The sequence below is a fragment of the Protomyctophum bolini genome, assembly GCF_963924005.1.
Source record: "Protomyctophum bolini genome assembly, chromosome: 3".
NCBI classification, from domain to species: domain Eukaryota; kingdom Metazoa; phylum Chordata; class Actinopteri; order Myctophiformes; family Myctophidae; genus Protomyctophum; species Protomyctophum bolini.
This window is the reverse complement of record NC_137864.1, coordinates 30,250,964-30,276,710: the sequence shown is the minus strand read 5'-3', so window position 1 is coordinate 30,276,710 and position 25,747 is coordinate 30,250,964. Positions and strand designations below refer to the sequence as shown.

General features: G+C 42.9%; 2 protein-coding genes across 3 annotated transcripts; one reads left to right on the top strand and one right to left on the bottom strand.

The window, feature by feature from the left end:
• Positions 1 to 457: 457 nt before the first annotated feature.
• LOC308313229 (keratin, type I cytoskeletal 50 kDa-like) lies at positions 458 to 3,951 on the top strand. Its single transcript, XM_080760223.1, has 7 exons — positions 458 to 1,072; positions 1,603 to 1,685; positions 1,811 to 1,967; positions 2,172 to 2,333; positions 2,524 to 2,649; positions 2,922 to 3,139; positions 3,681 to 3,951. Exons 1-7 carry the CDS (start codon positions 578 to 580, stop codon positions 3,790 to 3,792), a joined length of 1,353 nt encoding a protein of 450 aa, XP_080616349.1. The 5' UTR covers positions 458 to 577; the 3' UTR covers positions 3,793 to 3,951.
• Positions 3,952 to 11,701: 7,750 nt separating this feature from the next.
• Positions 11,702 to 16,041, bottom strand: krt98 (keratin 98). Of its 2 annotated transcripts, XM_080760225.1 has the most exons (8): positions 15,621 to 16,041; positions 14,681 to 14,763; positions 14,218 to 14,374; positions 13,062 to 13,223; positions 12,770 to 12,895; positions 12,157 to 12,377; positions 11,971 to 11,981; positions 11,702 to 11,853 (listed from the first exon to the last, which is right to left on the bottom strand). In XM_080760225.1, the coding sequence occupies exons 1-8, from the start codon at positions 16,038 to 16,040 to the stop codon at positions 11,753 to 11,755; spliced, it is 1,281 nt and encodes a 426-aa protein (XP_080616351.1). In that variant the 5' UTR covers position 16,041; the 3' UTR covers positions 11,702 to 11,752. The 2 variants fall into 2 exon arrangements, with proteins under 2 accessions (XP_080616351.1, XP_080616352.1); XM_080760226.1 differs by lacking the exon at positions 11,971 to 11,981.
• Between the last annotated feature and the right edge of the window lie 9,706 nt (positions 16,042 to 25,747).

The following is a 25,747-nucleotide window of genomic DNA, read 5'->3' as shown; positions in this document are numbered from 1 at the left end:
GGCGTGTCTCTTTCAAAGAGATGCCCGGGGTGTGAGAGTAAAGAAAGCGTGTTGATCATTTGATGCATCTTCAGTTTAGTTTAGTGTTAAGTCAATTTTAGGCATACTCCTGAAGTTATATTTATTATTTTCCCAATGTGCACACTTTCTCAATTCCTTTTCCACCACTCCACCACACAACGGGAGGCAGTGCAGTGGGTGGAGGAGCCCTGCCCCAATTACAAACAGATATCCATACTCTCCCCTCTCACCACTTCTCCCTGAAGGGCCCTACCCAGTCCTTCTATACTCCACCTCTCTCTCATCCACCCCTCCACCTCTTGTACAGCTCCGCAACACTCAGCCGCTGCAACCACCTCTCTCTACCTCTATACGCATCTCCTCCCTTGATTGCCTCTCCTCCATCCACCCCTCCCCTCCTGTCTCCTCCCCTAGCCTCTCTCCACCACCACCTACCTTGTTGCATGTATAAAAGGGCAACAGAGGCAGGACTGTGCACGTCTCCAGGACAGAAAGGCCAGAACCGAAGCTCCTTCCTCCATCTCTCTCTCTGTTTCTCACAGCAAAAGCCTCAATAATGTCTTATATGCACAGCTCCAGTGGCTCCATGCGGCTCGGCAGCAGCATGGGTGGCGGCATGGGTGGCGGCTCTCGCATGTCCATGATGGGTGGCGGCGGAGGTGGTGGTCGCATCACGGCCGGCCGTGCAAGCAGTGTGTATGGTGGTTCAGGAGGCTACGGAACACGCATCTCCACCTCCTCATCCAGCAGCTCTGCAGGTGGACGTTTTGGCTTGGGTGGAGGTGGGGGTGGAGGTGGAGGTGGTGGCTACGGAGGTGGTGGCTACGGTATGGCTGATGGTTGTGTGGACATGCACGTTTCGGCCAATGAGAAAGCCACAATGCACAACTTGAACGACCGCCTGGCCATCTACCTGGACAAGGTGCGCACCCTGGAGAAGGCCAACGCAGAGCTGGAGTTGAAGATCCGGCAGTTCCTGGAGAGTAAGACCTCCCCCAATGCCCGTGACAACACAGCCTTCCAACTAATCATCGCAGAGTTGCAGGGAAAGGTATGACATCACACAATCTACATCATAACACCTGAACTGATAAGGTATCATTTGCTTTGCAATGTCTTGGCGAGTATTCTATGGTAGAACCGTTTTATTATGTGCCAATGATTACTTCAAAGCATGCATTGCTTTCTATCCTGCATTCATTAATGCATTGTGCACTGCATACTTTATATATGATACATGTGACCTTTTCATGTGATGACTGCAAAAGCACGCTGTAGCTCTTTTAAATGGTATGCATAAAACAACTCACTGCACCGGTTTGGTCCTAAGAGTGTGCGTTATTATGCATAATGCAATGTAAATCATGTTGCATTGCACTCTAGGGCCTAGAGTGCATGATGCAACATGATTGTCTAGGCAACCTGTGAGTGATTGTGAAAGATGCTATAGGAGTGTGAAGTACAGCTGACACTGTGGTCAGTAACTTTGCAGTGTGAAGCAATTATATACAATTTATTATGTGTCATTAGGGTTCTGCCTGTTTTCTTAACTGAATCCTTCATTTTCCATTTCTTCACCAGATTCAGGATGCCACCTGCGGCAACGCAGGCATCTATCTGTCCATCGACAATGCAAAACTGGCTGCAGACGACTTCAGAACCAAGTAAGCATCCCTCCTCAGGAGAGTGGTGGAAAAACAGACACACAAATGTTTTTAAATCTTCCTGGAGGGCCTTGGTGGTTGCACTGATTGCTTAGCTCCTGTCTTTGACGTCTTTCTCTTGACAGGTATGAGAATGAGCTGGCCATGCGTCAGTCAGTGGAGTCAGACATTGCTGGGCTGAAGAGACTGCTGGATGAACTGACCCTTGCCAGGTCAGACCTGGAGATGCAGATCGAGGGCCTGAGGGAGGAGCTCATCTTCCTCAAGAAGAATCACGAGGAGGTGGGTGCGGATAACAGAACCGTAACCAAATTAGTGTTACTGTTGGGTCTCTAAATGGTTGTTTCATTGCAGTGTCAAAGAATGACATAGGAATAGAAGTCTTTCATTACTAGTATTTTAGTGAGCTTGAAATGTCCCAACTGTATGTTATACAACATCAATACATCCCATCACTCACCAAATGTTGTCCTTTTTTTCCAATAGGAGTTGGCTGCTCTGAGGACTCAGATGAGTGGTCAGATCAACGTTGAGGTGGATGCCACTCCACAACAAGATCTGTCCATGGTCATGGCTGAGATCAGGGAACAGTACGAGGCTGAGTCCGCCAAGAACATGAAAAAATTGGAGCAATGGCACCAGTCCAAAGTAAGAACTGTAGGAAGCTAGGCAAGAATCCTATCACGAGGATGGTCGAGGGTAACCATATATTTGCATAGTGTATAATCCAGAGGATACACATGCAGTTATGCTGTTATAGGATTTGTAACGATAAGAAAGTCATCTTTTCTCCAAATTGTTGCCGTGGTCTGGTTATTCACTCAAGTTTTCTCCACAGGTAGAAGGTATCAATAAGGAGGTGGCTGTCAGCACAGAGGTCCTCTGTACCTCCAAGTCTGAAGTGACTGAAATCCGCCGCACACTACAAAGCCTGGAGATTGAACTGCAGTCACAGCTCAGCATGGTTAGACTAAGAACAATTTATATTTTGGGCAAGGTTTTTACAACAAGAGCACTTGTAATGCTGAGGTCCACTTAGATTGATTTTGAGCTTCATAAAGATAACCTTAGCAATAGAATTAATTTGCAAATCAAAGCTCTTTACTTTAATCTGGTACAGTTACAGTAGTGCTTTATTTGTTGAGACTGACAGTGGGATAGCCACTAGAATACAAGGAAGTGAAAAGTGATTTGTCTCTCTCTTATCTCTCCTCTTGTTTTACTCTGCACCAACAGAAAGCGTCCATGGAGGGCACAATAGCAGAAACTGAAGGCCGCTACTCCATGCAGCTCTCGAGCCTCCAGAATCAGGTGACCAGCATGGAGGGACAGCTAGTGCAGATGCGCAACGATATGGAACGCCAGGGACAGGAGTACAAAATGCTGCTCGACATCAAGACCAGGCTGGAGATGGAGATCGCAGAGTACAGGAGACTGCTGGATGGAGAGTCCAGGTGAGGAAGGGCAAAGGGAGAAAGGGAAGAGGAAAGGAAGAAAAAAAACAAGAGGGTTTGGGGATGAATGGAAGGTGGGATGGGAAGGGATGGAGGGAAAGGAGTGTTAAAAGACAGGAAAGAGTAAAAGCTCAGCGGTCCAGGCACCTTGGCTGGCAATCCAGTCTGGCAGTGTGCCGTGGGTTCGACTCCCGATCCCGAAGGCCTTTATTGCATGTCATCCCCCCATCTCTCTCCCCATTTCCTGTCAGCCTACTGTCTGTCCCTCCATAAAAAATATTAAATAAAGGCAAAAGCCACAAAAATAAACATTTAAAAAGAGTCAAAGCTAATTAATGCTTCGTCTCATGACAGCTGAGTGATTTTAGGCGAGTGACATTGGATGAAGAATAAACCAGGCTTAACTGTAAAGACCTGAAACTCTAAACACAAACCTTTTCAGAATGTCCCGACATGTCTGTTCAGACAGAGATGAAAAAGCAATGTTTTGACAACTTTTTGACAGTAATACCCCCCCCCCCACACACACATTTCACTACAGTGTCTCCAGTTCCAGCTCCACCACCACCAGAACTCAAAAGGTGATCATCGTCACACAGGAAGTGGTGGACGGCGAGGTCACCAGCTCCAGCACCAGCTCCACCATAGACTGAGCTGTGGCACGGCGGCACAGGGAGCACCATGGACAGGGTCACCCTCCCAGAGAGACGAGGAAAAGAAGCTTGCAATGACATCTGCATCCCACACTGTGAACTCACATGGCATGCACCCATATGAAAGCAATAAAGAGGCTCTCGGTTTTGATGACATAACCCATCTTGTCCCCATCTTTGTCTTCTTTGTCGATGACTCCCATTGCATACCACAGTCACACACACACACAGTCTGAAGGTTTCTGATGTCAAGTGTGAAGTATGATCTATCAAGTTACTGTAATCAGAAAATTATGCAGTAAATAATAGTGGGCGGGGATTGGGGGGTGGGGGGGTCGATGTAATTAAGTCACATGAGCTAGCTACATCGAACCTCGATCTGGTTTAGGCTGTGGTTTATATGATGGTAGTAGCTCAGGTTCTGTCCTGCCTGGACTATAGCTAATACTCACAATAGACCTACAGTACCTGTTAGAAACCAGTGCAGTGGAAGGTGGAGGAGGAGAATTAATTACATATCAGAGTTTGGAAAAGTGTTTAATTTGCCATTAGTTCTGAATTGATTTCAGAAAACCCTCCACAGGACTACCTGTATGGTAAGGTTTGTGTGAATGGAGCTGAATTGATTTGCCCTGCTTGAGTAGGCTCAATCTCACATAAAAAGATGAAGGTTAAAGTTGCAACATACTGGCATCAGTCCAACAGGGGGGTTTTATGGAGCCTACGGTGATTTGATTCACTGAATTATGCTCTCACGCTCACATCAGGAATGTGTCATAAGAGCCCTGGGTTAACATAAATCAAATGTGCGAGCCATATTATCATTTTACTCTGACTGCCAACAACAATCATACTCATGTGAAATGATGAGCGCTCTTATCATCATACATCATCTTTCATCACGTTCTGTGCTCATCCAATCAAATCAGCACAAATGTCATTCAGCCAATCACTTTTGGCGTCTTCACTTTTCTGCCCTCACTTTTTATCCTCAATATGTACTTTGCTCAGCCAATCAAATCATCGCTATGGGGTGATCAGCCAATCAAATCATCGTGTTTGTGTTCACACAAAAAAACAAAGCTGGGAATAGGAGGGGCTAGCGCCACTCAAAAATGGCCAGTGTTGGCAAGTAACTTAACTAATATACTACTTTCAGTAATATTACTTTTTTCCAGTAATATGTAACTTAACTAGTTACTTTCACATTTTGAGTAATAATATTACATTTACTTTTTTCCAAAAGTAATATCATTACTATTTTCACGAGCCTTGGTGGAACTGTGGGTTTGAGTGTTTATTTATAATGGTAGACTGGATAGGGGTCAAGTTGCTTTGCAGACTGCTGATCCGCTCTAGATCTAGACTCTAGAGCGGATACGATGCACACTCGTCGGTACATGTGTGTGAAGTATCGAATGCAGAAGGGCAGGCCTTAAACCGCCCGGAACACAGAACAACAACCTAAACTAGTGTGTGTAACTCGTTAGACTCATAGAGTATATATGAATAGAGAAGACACCCGAGTTCTCCTCCCATCCACTTGCATTAAGTTGCTGAAAAGCGCATGAGGCGATTTAACTCCTCCCTGGTAAGAACAGAGTGCATTCTGGGATGGATTTGCCTCAAACACATGAACGCGCTGCCGTTGACTATCATTGTGCCGTTTGTGCGCGTTCACGTATGAAACATTCGTTCACGTGTCATGGCCCCAATCACATGAACGTGCGCAATGATAGTCAACGGAGCAGCGCTGGCTCGAGCTGCAATGACAAATTCGGCCACTATGTCCATTTCGCCTCAGGGTTTCCTCTGGGTGCCTTCTCTATTCATATATACTCTAAGGTTAGACTGCACTGTTAGAGAGAAGAGACATAAACAAACTAAGCATGGAGGAGGTGGAGGAGACAGAGACCCCGGCACACCAAAGCGTCATAACATTCAATACTTGGAAGTATTCGCATTATTTTGAGTATGTCCGCGATCGAGACGAGATGAACATTATTGTCCGCTGCAAGTTGTGCATAGGGAAGAAGCTATATTCCACGTCAAAAGAATCTACTTAAAATATCAACACTTGGAAAATAAACAGAATAGGGGAGGGGGGACTGCTAATGTTGAAAATGCAAAGTAAGACTTTTGGGGACAAAATATGCAATTACTGGAGTAATCTGTATTTCTTAAAATGCATGTGTTTTAATAGAAAGTGTTAACATTGCCAAGATTGCTTCAAGGAAGCATGCTTCGGGTAATTATTTTCTTATCAAACTGGTATTGAGCTGCCTCATAAAATATGATAAGAATTCTGCTTCCTGAAGCAATTTGGCAATGTTCACACTTTTCTTTTGTAATGTATTTCATAAGAAATACAGAACAAGATAGTATAGGCATTTATGATCTTCCAATTAAGTTACAGTATGGTGAATGACCAACCATACACAATTACACATACTGTATGGTCATTACTATACTGTAACTTAATTGGCATTATTATAGTATTAGATCATAAATGCCTACTATCTAGTTCTGTATTTCTTATGAAATACATTACAAAAAAATGTGTGAACATTGCCAAATTGCTTCAAGGAAGAAAATAAGAAAAGAATTATCCTGAAACATGAGTCCTCCTATGTGACATACAACCATTGACATGACGGACATATATAGTTCAACTCAGCCAGCCCTGCTTGACTGAAGCAATGATGTGAATGAATCACACAAACCTAGTAATGATGACACAAGTGAAAGCTATCTAGCCGGTCTGTGAGCCTGACTGTGAGTGCAGGGTCTGGGTCCAGTGGAACATGGGTTCCCAAAGTGGGGTCCGGGGACCCCTAGGGTACTTTAGGTTGAGGGAGTTCCAGGCGGTACCTAGCTCAATTTGAGATAGTTAGGAACCGAATGGACCCTTATGGGGTCTGACACAGTCTAACGGGTCCATTTGGTTCCATTTGTACACTCTCAGAGTTAAATTTACAGTGGTTTTACAATATGAATTGGGGTACCAGAGATGGAAATGCCATTACATCAGGGATCCGTAGCGTAATGCGTGTGAAACTGGGGGTCCATGAAATTAATATGTTTCGGAATCAGTGCTAAAATTCTCCCCTTATCGGGGTCACTGGCATACGTTTTCAAATGGGGGGTCCGTGGCTTAATAAATGTTGATTTGGGGGTCCTTGACACGAAAACACATTTGGGAGCCACTGCTGTGGAAACGTGCGCCTGCAGTGGAGCCGTGCAAGTATGTCTGCTCCACGTATCTGTTTGGTACTAGGTCAGGGGTGTCCAAACCTTTTTCAAATTAGAAATTATTAAAACACCCAAGGGCCAACTATACATTACCAAGCGAGCTCCAAGGATGTTTGAATGCGGGCTGGTTAGGAATTCCCTTCACAATCATATACCCCAATATATAAGTTTGCGCATCCTGGCACTTTTTCACTATTTCAGGAATAAATAGCCTTGCACATGTTACCATACAGATACAGGCATACACATTGGCCTCGGTTACATGCACAAAATGATGAGTAGGCTGTAGTCACTGTACGGCTCTGGGTTTGGAGTTCCAGCTGTGTGACACTGTTCCACCACTTTTGCTTTGGCAACGTAAACTAAGTGATTGCAGAAATGTGCCGTCGCTTTGAAATGACAGCGTAGTACATTCCAATTCTAGAGGCAAATCCATTCTGTCCTCACATCGAATCCTCTTCTCCTCGCTGGGGCGGAGCTAAGGAGCGAGTGGAGGACGCGAAGGGAGTGAGAAAGTTGCGGTATTGGAATTTGGCAAAAGTTTAGCATTTTCAGTTGAGTGCTATAGGGCCACTCATTGGCCAATAGTTGTGGGCTTTGCGTCCTCACCGTTTGGCATTGCCCTCTAGATTTTGTCCCGATCAGAAATCAGGGCCAATCGTCATTTTCAAATGATTGGAATCAGGAGCAAAAAATATATATATATACACACACATGTGACCAGACTGAGAGACTGCCATTGCACAAATTCCAGCTTTTCACCAGAAGAGGAAAACTTCTTCAAAATGAGTCAATAGCACAGGCAAACTATTCACATACTAGAGCATGTCTGAAATAAGTGTCAGAGCTGAAATCGATGTAAATCATATCATACTATAATTCAGCGAATGTCTGAATGTCTGTCTGAATGTCTGAATGTCACTGACAGCGCGTTCTCTCATCATTGACTGCACCAATCACTCCCAGTTTTGACACATTAATGATTAATAATGAATTTAAAACAGCCGTTTACAGCAGTTTATTCGTGGTCTATCTCCGACCGAGCCACACTATTAGCACACATCTCTCCATGCCAAAAAAAACCTGCACGCTCCCAGAAACCGGCTAGGCTACTTTTTACAGACGCAACTGTCATATTTACTGTACAAATATTGTTTTTACATCACCACACGGGCAATGCCCCCCTGTGGCCACAAGAGGGGGGCAAATATCTCACAACGGGTAAGGGCTAGTATGAAATAAATGCTTAAACATGTAGCTACATGTAATGCTAGAGACCACAGAAGTGATCCTTTCAAGCCCCTTTTCTCATCTCTGTTTTCTGTAAGACATTACTCTATAAGCCATATCTACAAAACTGGTGGGCCAAACTGAACAACCAATACATCAATTTGAAGCCATGATTTCATACGACATGAAAAAGCAACATTCCAACAATTTCAATCATAACAGACTATAAATTATAGCCATGATTATGTCAATATACAATTGAAATACAGAAGAAGACTCACTCCACAAATGACTCCTCAGACATAAACTAAGAAAATATTTTATTTTGTCGTGCTCATAAAGTGCTGCAAAGTGCTCACAATGCTCACAATGATCTTTGCATTGTGAGCTTGTAGATCAGCTATTTGCTACTTTAGTGTGTGTCACTGTAGCATGACCAAGTAAAGAAATTAAATTTACAAAAGAAGGTTGAACTATGGAGATACAAGGTTTCTGCCGACATCCAAAGATAATAAACTACGCCCACTTACCTTCAATATCAGCACTAAACAAAACAAACTAACCAAGGAAAAAAATCTGCCATAATTTTCTTCCTGTTAGTTTGGACAGATCTACAGCATAGAAGGCTGTAAACAGTGTTAAGCAGGCTACATGCTACCATAATGATACCGGACATAAGTCACATACCGCCACATCACATTTGTACACACAGTCCACTAGTGAAGAACTAGGGCAATAGATAGGCAAGGAGAAATAAATAAAATACTTTTTTTTATTAAAAGAGAAAAAAAAAAACTCTAATAACTCGACACAGAAAACAGTACAGAAACACTAGAATAGAACATACCGTACATAATGTGATGTGACGTGAAAGCTTTACCCGTAAATGATGTACATAAATCACATAGCCCATAGTGGCATGTGATGTAGAGTGGCATTGTACACAATTGTCGTGAAACGATACACGGTGCGAATGACAACCTATATGGTAGCATGTAGCCCACTTACACAAGCAGCAGGAATCAAAAGGTTCATTACTAACCTTCACTAACAGCACCCAGCAGTGGCAACAGCAGAGTTTGTACCTTCAATACCGACGTCGCCTTGTCAGCTTCACGTTCTGAAATGACAGGGGGGGAAAAAAACATTTAGTTGTCGGCCTACAGGATGACATTTTGGAACAGTCACTGACAGGTCTGTGTCACCAATATTTTACTTTAATATTGTCACAAATTGTGATTAAAGCTGCTATAAGCAATAATATCTGATGATTTTTATTTTATTCAGACAGCCAGCAATGAGTAAAACACTCCCAAAAATGATTTAGTCTCTGCGATACATCTAGGGGTCACAATCTGCAGTCAAAGATGTTCCTAGAAGCTTTGTCATTGGTCAGAGAAAAAAAAAGAACCCGGTCAAAATGACTGACCAATCAGGAAGTAGACAGGCAAATCGACCAATGACAAAGCTAGGAAAATCTTTGAATTCAGATTGTGGCCCCAAGATGTGTCAGACAAAATATTGTCTGGCAGTCTGAATACCAAAAAATAAAAAAGTAATTACATTTAACATATTGCTTATAGCAGCTTTAATGATTCAACACATTAAACGGCAACTTCACCCCTTTTGCAACCAGAGCTTATTTTAATGATGTTTGGGAGACAAAAAACACTTTCCTGGGTTTTTTATGTGGGTAATCGTCGTTTTTAGATATGTAGTATTGTTACGGTACCAGGAATGCAGAACCCAATTGCAGAGACAAAAGCAGAAAATGTATCAAATTAACTTATTTATTAAGGCAGAAAATAGTTTACAACAAAAATAGGGAAATGCAAGGAGTAAATTAGGAATTCCAAAAAATGCAAAACTTCAGGAACAAAATGCTAAATGCCAAAAAATGAAAATACTTTCAATAGCATAAACCAGAAGTCCAAAAGTTATAAGCTATGCAAAACACAAATACCTCTTAGAAGCCCAAAAACACACATGAGGAGTCCAAGGCAGAACACTGGAACAGGGAAGTATGTAACAGGACAATTTGGGGTGGAAGTTCTTTCTCGGAATACCATGTGCGTGCAAAGTAAAGTTTCACAGCACAGTACAGTACATGGAGGTGGAGGGCCAGTGCTGTCATATTTCAAAATAAATGCAATAAAGAAATAAATGTAGAAATAAAAGTGCAGGTTGATTTGAAAAATAAATAAATATATGCACCTATATAGACAAATAAATATATGCTGTATATTTCTTACTTCTATATACTTCTTATTTCTTTCTATAGGCCTATTTATAGTTCTCAATATTTTTATTTGTTTATTTAGCAATTAATTAGTTTATCTTATTTCCTCATCTATCCATGAAATTGTGCACAGTGCACACACATTCCCACTAGGCCGAGAAAGAAATCAACCTCCCAGCTGTCCAGTGGGTCTCACTCTCAATTTAAGCAGGTGTGCCAAAGCTCACACCCCACGTCGAATCACCCGGAGGGTACTACCAAGCCATGCCCTGGAAACCCCCAAGTCAAACACCAAATGCCTTGATAGGAGCTTTCTCCACTCTGCTTAGTCTGCTATAACAATATGAAACAGCTTTCCCCCTGCGGTTGTTGGGGAAATCAAGTAGTGTTCGTGCCTTCAAGAAGAGGCACCTCCTCAGTATGTGACTGTAATCCCACAAAGGTCAAGGACTTTTAATCAGTCAACGTTCAATTTATACATCTGACTGAGTATCTGTAGATCAGTGATATGCTCTTTGAATATACTTTTCTCAAAGCCTTTATCTGCCAAAGCTTAAAAAAGGCCTCATGGTGGCGCTAACAGGCCGATTCGTGATTTTACCTATAACTGCACAGTAATGCACATACTTCAGCCACCATAGAAGGGCTCGTCTGGTGCTCACCAGGGACAACTTGCATCAGAAAAGATAATACCTTCATGTGCACTTCAGGAGAAAATAGTCAGTCTTAGCCAACCACGACAGAATATTTCCGTGGCCTCTGCCCTCGAGGGAATGTGTGTGAAAACACACACATGCACACGCGCAAGCGCACGCACGCACGCACACACACACACAGACACACACACACACACACACACACACACACACACACACACACACAATTATAGTATGCTATGGAGCATACTATAAAAACTCCTGCACCCCATGACTGACATATAGCCCTGCAGCTGGGTAGGCATTAGGCAACCAGGCCTGGCAGGCAGAGCACACTTTTCTAGTTGTTAATTTGAACACTGTTATTCAACACTTTCATCTGTGATAATTTTAACAGCTGCTATTACTTGTTACACTGGTAATGTGTGATCTACTGTCACTCAAGTATGGCTTTCAGGTATAGGTTTTCCCCCACTGCCTGTCATTCGATTATACAACAGGCTCATAAAGGAGTTAACACCACACAGTATAGTCTGATTTCATTGCATGATCTTTATTGATTATTGATGATGTCGACTTCAATTTAGTCTGAGATCTCATCCACATCCACGTCCACTGTCTGGCTGCTCTCCACCACCCTTCCATCGATAACTGTCTGAACCACGGTGATGGTCTTCGTAACCACTACAAAACAAAACAAACAACAAACAACAATATTGAGCATCTAAAAAATATATGTAACTAATGTAGACATATGTTAGAACGTTCTTGGGGAAATTTCAGAGGGGAAATGTTTCTTACCTTGCTTTGTGCTGTTGATGAGGGAGAAGAAGCAAAAAAAAGTTAGTATTTATTTGTTTTTCATTTCACTTTCAAATTCTAATAAAATAATCTGCACTCAGTGACTGACTGCTATCTCTTACTCCCTCTATCTCTCTCTCTCTCTCTCTCTCCTCTAACCTCTAAGCTCCACTATGCCCTCCTCACCTCTCATCTTCTCCATCCAGCAGCCTCCTGTACTCTGCAATCTCCCTCTCCAGCCGTGTCTTGAGGTCCAGCAGCATATCGTAGTCCTGTTTGTTGCCGGCGATGTTGGCGTGGAGCTGTGACAGCTGCTCCTCCAGGCTGGTCACCATGGCCTGATGCCCTGCCAGTTGGTTGGCATAGCGCATCTGTGTCTCCATCAGCGTCTCTTCCAGTGATCCTTTCTGTTGGTAGAGGGTGGAGGGTGAGTGTCCAGTGTGTTGTGATGGTTCACCACACTTTGGTTAAGCACTGTGCAACCTAATGAAAGTCAACTAAAACTATCTGTCAATCAATCAATTGATCAATCGACCAACCAATAAATCAATCAATCAATCATTATTGCCAAATCACAATGTGACTATTGGTTCACACATGGAACTAAACCACAACAAATTAGTCTTTACTAGTATTATCTAATGGCATACTATTATAATTATTTAGTAAATACATTTTTAAATGAATGATGACATTGTAATGGATAAATATGAATGAGTACTGATAGTAATGCTTAAATGTATTGCAAGCAGTAGTAGTAGTACTGTAGGCAGAGTAGTGTTTTCTCTTTATGACATACCATGCTTATGTGTGACTGCAGTTCAATCTGGAGCCTCTGGAGGGTGCTCTTCAATTCCTTCATCTCTGTGCGAGTCTCCACCAGAGTGGTAGAGCACATGCTCACATCCTTCTCCACAGCTGTAATCTGAAAACGCAAGAAAACACCCACAATATTACAAATTAAATCCGTCTTTGCATCACAAAGTAAACAAATAATATATTTCAACATTTACAAAAATGACCCAAAGAAAGATGTTTTTGGGACAAAATATATTTGTACTATTTTAGATACATCTAAAACAAAATAATACCTTGGTCTGATACCAGGTCTCCAGCTCCCTGCGGTTCTTGGTGATGGCCCCTTCGTAGTGCTCTCTAATCTCAGACATGGTCTGGTTCAGGTCCGCAGAGGGTCGGGCGTCCACCTCCACATTCACCTGGCCTTGCATCTGACTCCTCATCATGGCCAGCTCCTGCACGGGGCAAAACAAGGCAAGAACCCAAGCTTAAATTGTAGTTTATTGAAATTACCACTTTAAAAACAGTTGCTGGTACAGGTGGGTGTGCGTGCGTGCGTGTGCGCATGTGTGTGCCACCCAAGGGCAGCTATGACCTAATGGGGAAAAAGTATAATATGTGGAAGTGTGGAGTGAAGGAAGAGGGAAGAGAGACAATGTTGTTTTTATCAAAACATTGTCCATAAATTAATCCCCAGAGTGACATGAGCAGAGGTCAACCAGAGGTTTCTCACATTAAGAGGCTGTAATATTACACCATGCATCCTGATCTGAAGGTCATTGTTGCTCTGCTCATTGTGCTCCATACAAAGTAAAACCTGGAGTGTTCATTTAAGTCTAATCTAATTGTGCTATGCACTTGTTTCTTGTAATTTGGTGATCTAAGTTAGGCTATTCTGGACAAAAGTGTCAGGCCAAATGCCTAAAATGTAAATGTAAAAATGATAACATATGAGTCGCACTATTATTGTTATTTCATCTCCATGTCTTTAGGTAACAAAGGGAAAACATTTCGGCTATCCAGCCTTTGTCAGTGTCCATACTGTATACTGTTTTTCTGTAAAATGTTAGCCATTCTCATGTGAACAGGCCACACCTCTAAACTCTAGAGTTTAGAGGTGTAGAAAGGTAAGCTTGCACCCACACAAATGAGAGCACATCGGTAAAGCCTGAAAAATGGGGACCTATAACTGTCATCCGATGAATACCTGCTCTGCTTAGGTTTTAGGAAGATGGATGGTGTTTACCATGGTGCTATGAATAAAAGACTAATCCTACACCATTCTGTTGTAGACACATACTTTCAACATGCCACTTACTGTAGAAAGCATGGGTGTGGTTCTGGGAGTCTGTATGTAGGAGTTGTCAGCTGAGGTGAGGGGGCTTTATAAATAGTACATGTTGGTACATGTACATGTTGAATGAAGAGACTTCAAAGACGTCTGCTTACCTCTTGATGGTTCCTCTTGAGCATAATAAGCTCGTCCTTCAGGCCTTCATATTGGTTCTCCAGGTCCATACGGGCCAGGTTCATGTCATCGAGAACCTTCCTCAGCCCATTGATGTCTGCATCCACAGCCATCCTCATGGCCATCTCATTCTCATACCTGGAGAACACATTTACATGACATTCTTCATACATTCTCCTGCAGAAAATGGGACACCTCTCATCAGAGATGTGACACTGGCTTTTTCATGACACTTTCAGAAGGGTTGAGAGGGCAAAAGTGAAAGGTTGTGGTTTGTTGTTAAGATTAGAACTTAGAAGCTGACAGATACGTATGATTTCACACCGATGCAGATGTGAAGTTCCACACAACTGGCACTCGCTTATAGACATGAATGGGCCTCGATATCTTTACTCGAGTCGCACAAAATGACAACACCCTTTGACATACACCCACGTCACTCACTTCATCTTGAAGTCATCAGCAGCCAGTTTGGCGTTGTCAATGTCCAGAATGGTTTTGGCATTGATCCTAGAGGCCAAACGGATCTGAGGAGAGAAGAAAGGCAAAGGATGAAGAATGTTTCAGCCATTGGTTAAGAAGATAATACCTCTGACTGTATGTACAACAAGCATCCTATCCTTTCTGTGTCTTCTCTGCTAGTGTTAGAATAGGACAGGCTAAAAGCAGGGGGTAGATGGACAAAATGCAATTGATTTTTTCCATCTACTCCAGTCAGTGGTACAAGGTGTCTCAGCCACTGATGGGGGTATACAGTAGCTACGTACATCTACATGATGATTTTTCAGATAGTTGACACATGCACAGATGGAATGCAGCGTAGCCTTGCATGACAACTATGAGACAGGAACACATGAGCTCAGGGTGATAGATTTATTAAGTAATGACTGGGTACTTGAAGCAGCAGAAGCAGAATTAGAATTGCAATGACGAAATGTTCCAGGATGAAAACGCGTGAAACTATTCTTCTTAACAAATAAGAAAGTGTTCAAAGTGGCCCTTTGGGCATTTGGTTTTGGGGTGTAGAAACCTTTTGTAAACATAACATTTGAATTGCTATATGGCTGGTAGCGTGTACCGAACGTGCAGGGAACAGGATAAAGAAGAATAACTGGTCTCTTCTCTTTCCACACTTCCTCTAGAAACAAACTGGTCAAACTACTGAGACTGGTCTCCATTCATACGCGCACACACACACACACACACACACACACACACACACACACACACACACACACACACACACACACACACACACACACACACACACACACACACACACACACACACACACACACACACACACACACACACACACACACACACACACACACACACACACACACACACACACACACACACACACACACACACACACACACACCTTGTCCTTCAGGTCATCGATGGTGACGAAGTAGGCTGAGTAGTCGTGGCTGATGACGGTCTTATTCTGGTACCACTCTCTGATCTGCTTGTCCAGCTTCTCGTTCTCCTTCTCCAGGGAGCGCACCTTCTCCAGGTAGGAGGCCAGGCGGTCGTTCAGGTTGATCAGGGTGGCCTTCTCGTTGGCGCCAACGTGAAGGTCCAGGCCGTCGGCCAGGTTGAAGCCTCCTGTGGACGAGGTCTGAGAGCCGAAAGCAAGGGGCGCCTGGGAAGAGGAGATGCGGGTCCCGCGTCCTCCCGCTCCCCCGTACACACTGAGGGTGCGCTGGCCATAGGATCTGCTGCTGAAAGACATGGTGAGAGGATCTAGAAGGATGGCAGGAGAGAGCAAGTAGCCTGTTAGATGAGCAGTGGACAGCATCACACTCAGAGACCCACGTTATATACCTTGCACGCACAAAAAAGTGGGTTGGGCTGGGGCGGAGGATGATGATGGCAGATAACGGAAGAATGTGGCTTCTCTCTGTCACACACACACACACACACACACACACACAGACACACACCTTCAGAATGTAGACACGGTGAGGTGTGGTAGATGGACAGGGGCGGGGGGGGGGGTCTTTTACAGGTACAACCTGTGCTTCAACATTTCAGTGATTCTGGATGAATGCAGGAACGGACATTCCCAGAATACCCCCTCCTCCCTCTTCAGTGTGTTAATTGGATGCCTTATTGTTCTGTGGCACTAATGCCCTGTCTGAAAAGCGTCCACCTCCCATGGCAGAGTGTCTGGCTGGAAATGTGTACACAACATAATGTGTACACAACATAAAGTACACACACACACACACACACACACACACACACACACACACACACACACACACACACACACACACACACGTGTGCATGACCCCTTGCTCTCCAGCCGTCACACCTTAAACAGCTATTAAGAGCAGTGGGTCTGTAAAACACTCACTGAACTAATTGCTCACTCCAGTGACAGAAATTTCACTTCAGTGAAAGTGTGAAATGTATAGGTTTAAGTGCAAGGCATTTCTAAAGATAGCCCAGGTTATTGGTATAACCATCACATCACATTGCCTTACTTCAACTGTGGGCTTAAATTACATATATTGCATGTCGTTTGCCTCATAGCTTTTTTGAGCGTTTGCCTCAAAGGTTTTCAGGAAAGAAGAAATTTAAATTTGACTTACTGTAGGAAAATAAATACTTTTTTGAAGTCAAAAATACAATTAGCCTAAGTCATGTTTATATGAATTGATTCATATGTGCCTAATTCTACTCTCCTTACAATGCTAATTCATCCTGCCTTATTGCCTATGTTCTCAGCCTATGGAATGCTTGTACATTAAAAGCCATTTATGCCTTCTGCCCTTAAGTCAAACAGTTGACTTTAAATCATGTTCTGCCAGCATTCTGATTGCGAACACACTGTCTGTCTCGCTTTTGTGCCCATATATGGAGCTACGTCACCATGACTCAGCCATAACCATATAAGGAGTCCCCAAAGCAGCTATACGTCCAAAACCCAAATATGTACGAGCTGCGTTCGCTTCCCGCGGAGGACATAGGCAATGAGGCACAATTAAGCAGTAGTGTTAGGGTTAGGCAGAATTGTCAATTTTTGTTTGTTTATGAAAAGTTTTTGAACGTTTTTTTCAAGCAGGAGGCTTATTTGTGCAGTGACAAACAGACAAAGGGTCCCTGCTGGAGGTATGACCAAACATTTTTCCTCGACCGCAACCTGTCCAATAACGTTAAAGGTGTAGCTCGTAACCTAGGCGTGATGTTCGATTCCAGTCTCCAGTTTAATCAGCAAGTGACTAAGGCGTGTTTTGTTCACAGCATTCCTAACAAAATACCATTGATATTAAATATTGATGATAGTTACATAAAATAATTTAAATGAAATGCATATGTACAGTATGTGACTTAACTTTGTTATATAACTTTGTTAATTGTTATATAACTATAACTTTGTTAAAGTCCGAAGGCACATTATGTCAGTGGAGGAGATGTAGTTGGCCCTTGGGTGTTTTAATATTTTCTAATATGAAAAAGGTTTGGACACACCTGTTTTAAGCAGTCACTACATAGACATATAAAGGCCTCTTCCGGCTCTGAGGCGCCTGTATCTCAACTGAAGGCAACATGGAGGCAATGGGAGGCAATGGTGATGTGTGATTGGATTGCATTGGCAAGCTTTCCCGAGATTCCTTGCATATAGCAGAAGCAAAACGAAAGATTGATCGCTCGAAAGATATAATGTGATTTATGTACTATGATCATCATTGGCAGTATTTGGCTCTGCCTGCTCTATTTGCATCTTATTGCCTACATGGGTTTCTTCATAAACTGTTAACTGACAGATACATCATTGCAAATATTTTCTAAAGGAAAGAAACAAGCTCCAACCAGAGGACTGGCTGGCCAGCCGGCCGTCAGGTGGACCTGTGATGTCACATATGTCAAAATGACTAGCCATACAGTAGCCATCTAAAAATAAACTTTACCACATAAGGAGTTCCTTATATGCTTACTAGAAAGGCTCTGTTTATACACCAGGGGGCTCTATTTACGTCCATGCTAAACACCTTACTTTGCCTTTTTTACTATTTGAAAAACATTTTTGAATAGTTAAAATAGGCAATCTACAAACTCACAACGTGTCAATGTAGATCGGCTAGTTGAACTATTCAAAACTTATTTTCAAAATAGTAAAAAGCATGGACGAAAATAGACCCCCAGAGCTAGGTCACTCTCCAGCTAATTAGCTACTTGGTTTGACAAGACAGCAAGGTCCTTCTCATCTTGTCACATTCCACACCTCTCCAACAAGCCTTATACAGTACGTATTGCTATGACGATCCAGTCACTACAAAGTAGTACATAGATTTACATTTCTGCCTGTGTTCAAATTATATGACTAGTATAGGGCTACATTTTTGTTCGATCTTTCTAAATACACTTTTTGGGGATTTAGCAGTGGGGAAGGGGTGTTCCCCCACTAAAGTTGGTATTCTGGATACCTGTCTAAATCCCTAAAACACCTCCGTTACTCGTTACATTATGCATAGGTGTTTGGCCGTTACAATAATTAAACCAATCACCTTGCCCCAAGCCATTGGCTGGGTTTCCCGAATATATATATATTTTTTAAGAGTAAGAGTAAGAGACTCTCTTTACTCTTAAAAAAAATATATATATATTCGGACTATAGGCTCTCTTAAGAGAGCCTATACTAGCGGTCCAGCAGTCCAAATATTATTAAATTAAATTTCAGAATGGTAGACCGGAGGCCTGAGGCCTACCATACCAGGCCTCATTCCTGAGGCAGTGAGGCCTGAGCCCTGAGGCCTACCATTGCGTGGCACATCTATGCATGGAATGTCTATGTTCACAGGCTTCTGTGTTCGGCCTAGAGGGCATCTGAGCATGTTCTGCACTACATTGCCTTTAATAGATCCCTTATTCGTTGCCCATTATGCCCAGTTCTATATTGCTTCATAGCCTTACAGTCTATAGCCTGTGGAAGAGTGACGTGTTGCTGCCTTGAAGTCTCAGTCCCACCTCCTTTCATGACAACGCTAGAACCAGAATTGAATTCCTCATAAATTTTTCTCATAGACTTTTCAAAAAGTATTTATTTAAAGACGATTACTCGCCAAACTCGAGTTGTGACACATCATGACAATAAACACAATGTTTTTCGCTGATCAAATAATTTGTAAGAAGAAAAACAAAACAAAAAGTGTTGTATCCTGCCATGTTTTTCTTCTTACAAATTGTTCGGCCCAAAACATTGTGTTTACTGTCATGATTTGTCACAAATCGAGTTGGCTTTGTCCGCGGTGTAAACGTCGTTATACTTTTTGAAAAGTCTATGAGGAAAATTAACGGGGAATTTCTCAGGAAATGTAACATTCTGCTGTTAGTAAAAGCCATCTGAAATGTGCAGGTTAAGTGACATGTATGCATTGATATGAATATGATAATAATAACTAGAAATGTTTCTCCTCAGAGCACAGGTCTCCGCCAGGCCGGGTTGCTTAAAAACGTTTGTGTGAGTTTTGGACCAAATTTGTAGGACTAGTAGCAAAAATCACACCTGTGTGAACTGAGCGGTGCAACTATGTATGCTACTGTAGTACTACTTGTACTGTACTGTACTGTCAATACAAATAAAACACATTATAAAAAAACAATAAAAAAAATAGGCATCTAAGCATAGTCAACCTACAATATAAATTGGTTATGATAGGAGGTGGAAATTAGGCCTGTCAAAAAAAATCGATTCGAGTTAGAATCGCGATTCTAATGCTGTCCGATTCAGAATCGATTCTCATTTTCACAAATGTACCTGTGCATGCAATGCATTATGGCCTGGGTTTCTGCATAGTGCATTTACTACCAGCTAAGCTAAGCCTGCCAATTGTATTTATTTTACACCTGTTTTAATACTAATGTATTGTTCTGGTATTGAGTGAGAAGAGATTTTGTAACTTTTGTACTGGTTCAAATTTGTGCAAGCTAAATACATGAGACACTCTTGGATTTAACCTTTGTGTGTTTAAATCATTCAGTTGATAAAACCTTTACAATTATACAAGCTTTTTACTAAATGTACTCTGCTTTCATGCCAGAAGACTGGAGTAGATCATGCTAAAATTCTATTTAATTGTTTTTAATAAAATAAAATAAACTGCTTTAGAATCGAAAAAAATCTTTTTTGAATCGAGAATCGGAAAAATCGAAAAGATCGTTTTTGAATCGAATCGTCACCCCAAGAATCGGAATCGAATCGAATCGTGGGACACCTAAAGATTCGCAGCCCTAGTGGAAATAACTCATATTGGTTAAAAACTAATATATAAAAAAATCAAGCTGAATATATGACCCCTTTATTAGGCTACACTGTCAGAGTAGTGTACCATGTGTAATATGAATTAAATTGATGAATTAAGTTAAGTTAAGTTTAAAATAATTAGTGAGAATCCTAAGACATCAAGTTGGCAGCATGTGCTGGTTCTCTTTATACTTAATCTCCCATGTCGGGTAAAATAAGCGACAGGTTAGTGTTGTTTTATCACACAGCCATCTCAATCCTTTCAAGTTTAAGCGTTTAAACTATGTTGTCTGACAGGGTCCTGGAATCTACTCCTTTCATCTCCTCAACACTGTCATCTGTTACTACTGATAAGCAGGGTGGGGTCTTACCTAACTGAATGATGGAAGGATTATGCTTTAGAGAATGTTGTCTTGTGAGATTGTTAGTTTTTAGTTGGCATTTTTCGATGCATCATAGTGTAGTGTACTAGTGTCAGCTACAGCATGGTCAGGAATACGTGCACATTCCAAAGTGATTGATATCTGGAAAGAAAACAATTTTTGACAGATGTGAGAGATGCTCTTAATTGTCTTTACGAAGCCATTCCAATTGCTGCCTGAAGAATAATCCCTACCTTGAGCACTTACACTGAAATTGTTTTACAGGTAAATTACAATCCTGACAAGAGGATTGGAGTGTAGATGCGGTTACAATATGTAATTTAGAAGATTTGAAGGGTGTCTCTCTTTTTTTTTCTTCATGTGACCGTTACACCATTACAAGTACACAGAAAGTATAGTTATTGCTGTATTGCTTTAAATACCTGACCTTTTCTTATACTGTAGCTCAACCCCTTTTCTTCCTACGCTGGCCTTTCCTCCTCGCATTCCAGGTACTGTATGTTACAATACCTGGCTACTTTGGCATTATTTACACCGACACTTGTGATGTTTAATATAATACGTTTAAGCCAGTAAATCTTTTTTGGGTTTTTTTAAGATATTTTTTTGCGCCTTTTATTGGTTTTTGAAGGGACAGACAGTAGGCTGACAGGAAACGGGAGAGAGATGGGGGGATGACATGCAGTAAAGGCCGTGTCGGGCTCGGGAGTCGAACCCGCGGCACACTGCTACTGGATTACCAGTCGGGTGCCCAGACGGTTACGCCACCGCCTGGGCCAAGCCAGTAAATCTTACCCCAAAAAGTAATAGCCTGGCTTGGCCATATTTGTGCACAGGCAGATTTGATGGTCCTAACAAATGGTCCTGACCCACTGTTTGGGAAACAGTACTGTAGGTGGACCACTCTGACAGGTACAGTAGAACCTGTGATTCAACATTTCAGTGGTTGAGGAGGAAAGGCCATTCCTAGAGTAGACTCATATCAGTACGAATGGAAGATTTATTTTTTCAGTAGTATGGCAGTGTGTCTGGAGAAATGAGTGTGGGTGACATGGTAAATGGAAGTAAACATTCAAAATCGAGGTTCTTAGGATGCTCATGGGAACAGTGATCTTGAACTTCATGTGGCAATTTGGGAACCTGCATCGGCAAAAAAGTGGGGACTTTATTCAGCTGCAGAGCTCTGAATCTGCCTTGAGGTTGACTCTTATCTCCCTCTTTCAACAGGAACTATAAAGGAAGGTTCTGTACGCAGTGGGTTGACTTTGACAAAAATGTCACTGCGTGCGTAATGCATTTCAATGGCTTTTCATCCATTCCTGACCACACCTATATAGGACCCTCCCTTGCCATGCCACTCACATTCACTCCCTCAGTATTAAGACTAGTTCTAACATAATATATGTTGTGAGCTTACTATTTTTGCCATTCGATGCGTAATGTATTATGCTGCTTAAGTGTACTGAACTAAGTTTGTCAGTCTTTAACAAAAAGAAAGAGCAAAGAAAACAAAGACGGAGGAATTACAGATGTAATACAATACAATTTTTTAACAATGAAGTAACTATACCCACTGTAAAACAGGTGGTTAAACTTGATGTGTGTAAAAGATGATGTGTACAGTACTACAGTATGTGTATAGTTCTATTTTATTTTTTATACTGTAGGTACTGTACAAAACAACATGTTTCTGTAAGTGTTTATTGTGCACATATGTGGATCAATGTGTGTGTGTCCTATGGGATTGGAATTCATATATGGGCAGAGAAAATAAATTGTTTGCCGTGGCACATACTGTACGTGTAAATTTACACATTGCAATTTGGCATGCCAAAGACCGCTGTCACGCGGACTGCGGTCACAGTGTTTATTATTTGTTATGATTAGTTTTGTGTTATGAGTAGTATGATGTAGTATAAATATATATTATATATATATTTATTGTCTCCACCAGGCTGAAGGCCAGGGGGCAGAGTATGTTTTGCACTCCGTCCTTCCCTCTGTCCGTTATCAGCTAATCTCCGGCACCGTTGGCCCGATCCATGCCAAACTTTGCACACACACTCCCTGGATGTCAACGACGAACCTCTGCCTCAAATATTCCTCAACGGCCTGTTATAGCGCCACCATGAGGCCGATGTAGTGCTTCCGTCCGAGTCTGTTGGATTTCTCAGATTCTACAGTGTTCAAGATGAATCTGCCCGATATATCATTTTCCATCCTAATTGGCTAACATTGGCTTTCAACGTTTGCAGGATTGGCCCGTTTTGAACAAAAAGCCTCAAATCATCCAATTGCCATCCAAGGCAAGAAGAAATGGCACCCTTTTCACATTGGCCTATTATAGCGCCACCAGGAGGCCACAACCTGACCTGCCCTGGTGGAGACCTGTGCCAATGGGCACTTTATCTAGTTGGTTAATATTATGTACAATTTATATGAGGTAACTGGTGGTATTGTTGTGGTATATTATAGACCTATCTGTGATATATCTTATTATATATAACTATACATAAGTAGACCTGTTATGAACCATATATTGGAAAAGAGAGCGCCTTCTATTATATATGTGTTCTTTTCCACTCCAGGTTGGCTTGACTGTGTTTTACCTTGTCAGTGACATCAACGAGGGGGCGGCTCTGGTCGCGCGTCTGATCAACGCCTGCCTCCCTTATTGGCTGCCGGTCACGTGTCACCCAGTGGCCATGGGTGCGCCGTTGCCTACTTAGTCAGTCTGTGCCTGACAGCTCGCCGGGGAACATCACTATGGTCTTCCTCCGACCCGCTACTCTGTGTGACTATAAACTGTGAAAACTACCTTATATTCTTTAATTTATGTTGTGTTCCGAACGCCCTTTCTTATTGTATTTCTTTTTGTTTTGATTAAGAGCCATTTATTGTAACTATACTTTGAATAAGTGGGCTAAATTCGGCCAGATCCACTTGCCCAAATGTGCCCAAATGAGCTGAACTCATTTTGTGATGACGGCTATGGCCGTTTTCAGCCCAAGGAGTGTTCTTCGTGCATATAGCTAATGCTTGGAATGCATTCAGTATCATGAAAACTCCCTAGTTTGACATGTCACATGCTACTTAAAGCATAATGAACATTTTGCCTTATATACAGTAGGTTGTTGATGGTACCCCAACTTTCAGCAGCTGTCAAAAGTTCCCCTAGGGTGGTTGAATATAAAGCAATGTGGGATATGTTAGTAGACACCCTTCCAAACACATTGGTGAAGAAAATTCTTGATAAGGAATTTATTACCAGATTGTATTAATATCCCCTGAATAAATAACTCATCTTCTAGACCACCTAGACCCGACTTCACCAACAGAGACCCGATTGACACCTAAACAACAAGTTTGGACAGCCCCACCAATTAGTGTTACGGAAAATAGAAAGTGTCTACCCTAGGCCCAGAGGGAGACACAGAACTTAGATGCGGCTCACATATTGCACGACTCCTCAACAAGCTGCCACCAGAGATGAGAGCTGAATTCTGCCGCACAATGCTCTGTGGCCCAGGAGCAACCAACACCATGTTGGAGTTCTCTGAGTGGTTGAAGCACGAGTCCTAGCCATATAGCCTGTGCAAAGGCAAACACCTTGAAGACCTGCTTGAGGTGAACAGTGATTGAAAGACTGAAGACAGAAGATCTGCCTTCAGGACTATCAGGCAGGATGTGCAGACACTGAAGGCATCAGTGTCGTTCTCCGTGTCCCCAGCATGTCAACCAAAGCAATGTTACCAAATCAAAGGACCCTTCACATCAAGTCACCTGGGGCTGGGTGAGCAATCGTATCCTGTATCTAGCCTCACAACTAAATACAGACACTTGGCCAGACTGCCGTTTGAAAGGGTCAAACCCTTCATCCTGATTGGGGAAGACCACCCCACCTAATCACACCAACCGAACAAGTGAGGTTGGGGCCTCCAGGTGGGCCAGCAGCCGAACTCGAGTTATTGTAAAATAACAGCAGGTGGCGGCCATTTTGAAAAATGGCTGCCATGGTCACACACTCTGTGTGGCCACACAGAGTGTCATGCCAGTGACCACACAGAGTGTCATGCCAGTGGCCATGCAGAGTGTCATGCCAGTGACCACACAGAGTGTCATGCCAGTGGCCATGCAGAGTGTCATGCCAGTGACCACACAGAGTGTCATGCCAGTGACCACACAGAGTGTCATGCCAGTGGCCATGCAGAGTGTCATGCCAGTGACCACACAGAGTGTCATGCCAGTGACCACGCAGAGTGTCATGCCAGTGGCCACGCAGAGTGTCATGCCAGTGGCCACGCAGAGTGTCATGCCAGTGACCAGTGCACACGGAGTGTCATGCCAGTGACCAGTGCACACAGAGTGTCATGCCAGTGGCCGTGCAGAGTGTCATGCCAGTGGCCACGCAGAGTGCCAGTGGCCACACAGTGTCATGCCAGTGACCACACAGTGTCATGCCAGTGGCCACGCAGAGTGTCATGCCAGTGACCAGTGCACACAGAGTGTCATGCCAGTGGCCACGCAGAGTGTCATGCCAGTGGCCACGCAGAGTGTCATGCCAGTGGCCACACAGAGTGTCATGCCAGTGGCCACGCAGAGTGTCATGCCAGTGGCCATGCAGAGTGCCATGCCAGTGACCACGCAGAGTGCCAGTGGCCACGCAGAGTGTCATGCCAGTGGCCACACAGAGTGTCATGCCAGTGGCCATGCAGAGTGTCATGCCAGTGGCCACGCAGAGTGTCATGCCAGTGGCCACACAGAGTGTCATGCCAGTGGCCACGCAGAGTGTCATGCCAGTGGCCATGCAGAGTGTCATGCCAGTGGCCACACAGAGTGTCATGCCAGTGGCCACGCAGAGTGTCATGCCAG

Bases quoted from the DNA above. Each gene is read 5' to 3' on its own strand.
- LOC308313229 (XM_080760223.1), top strand. From the start codon at position 578: ATGTCTTATATGCACAGCTCCAGTGGCTCCATGCGGCTCGGCAGCAGC. The intron at 2,334-2,523 runs GTAAGAACTGTA...TTTTCTCCACAG, and splicing joins AGCAATGGCACCAGTCCAAA to GTAGAAGGTATCAATAAGGA. The intron at 2,650-2,921 runs GTTAGACTAAGA...CTGCACCAACAG, and splicing joins TGCAGTCACAGCTCAGCATG to AAAGCGTCCATGGAGGGCAC.
- krt98 (XM_080760225.1), bottom strand. From the start codon at position 16,040: ATGCTGTCCACTGCTCATCTAACAGGCTACTTGCTCTCTCCTGCCATC. The intron at 14,375-14,680 runs GTGAGTGACGTG...TGTGTTCTCCAG, and splicing joins GCTGATGACTTCAAGATGAA to GTATGAGAATGAGATGGCCA. The intron at 13,224-14,217 runs GTAAGCAGACGT...TGCCCCGTGCAG, and splicing joins TCAAGAGGAACCATCAAGAG to GAGCTGGCCATGATGAGGAG.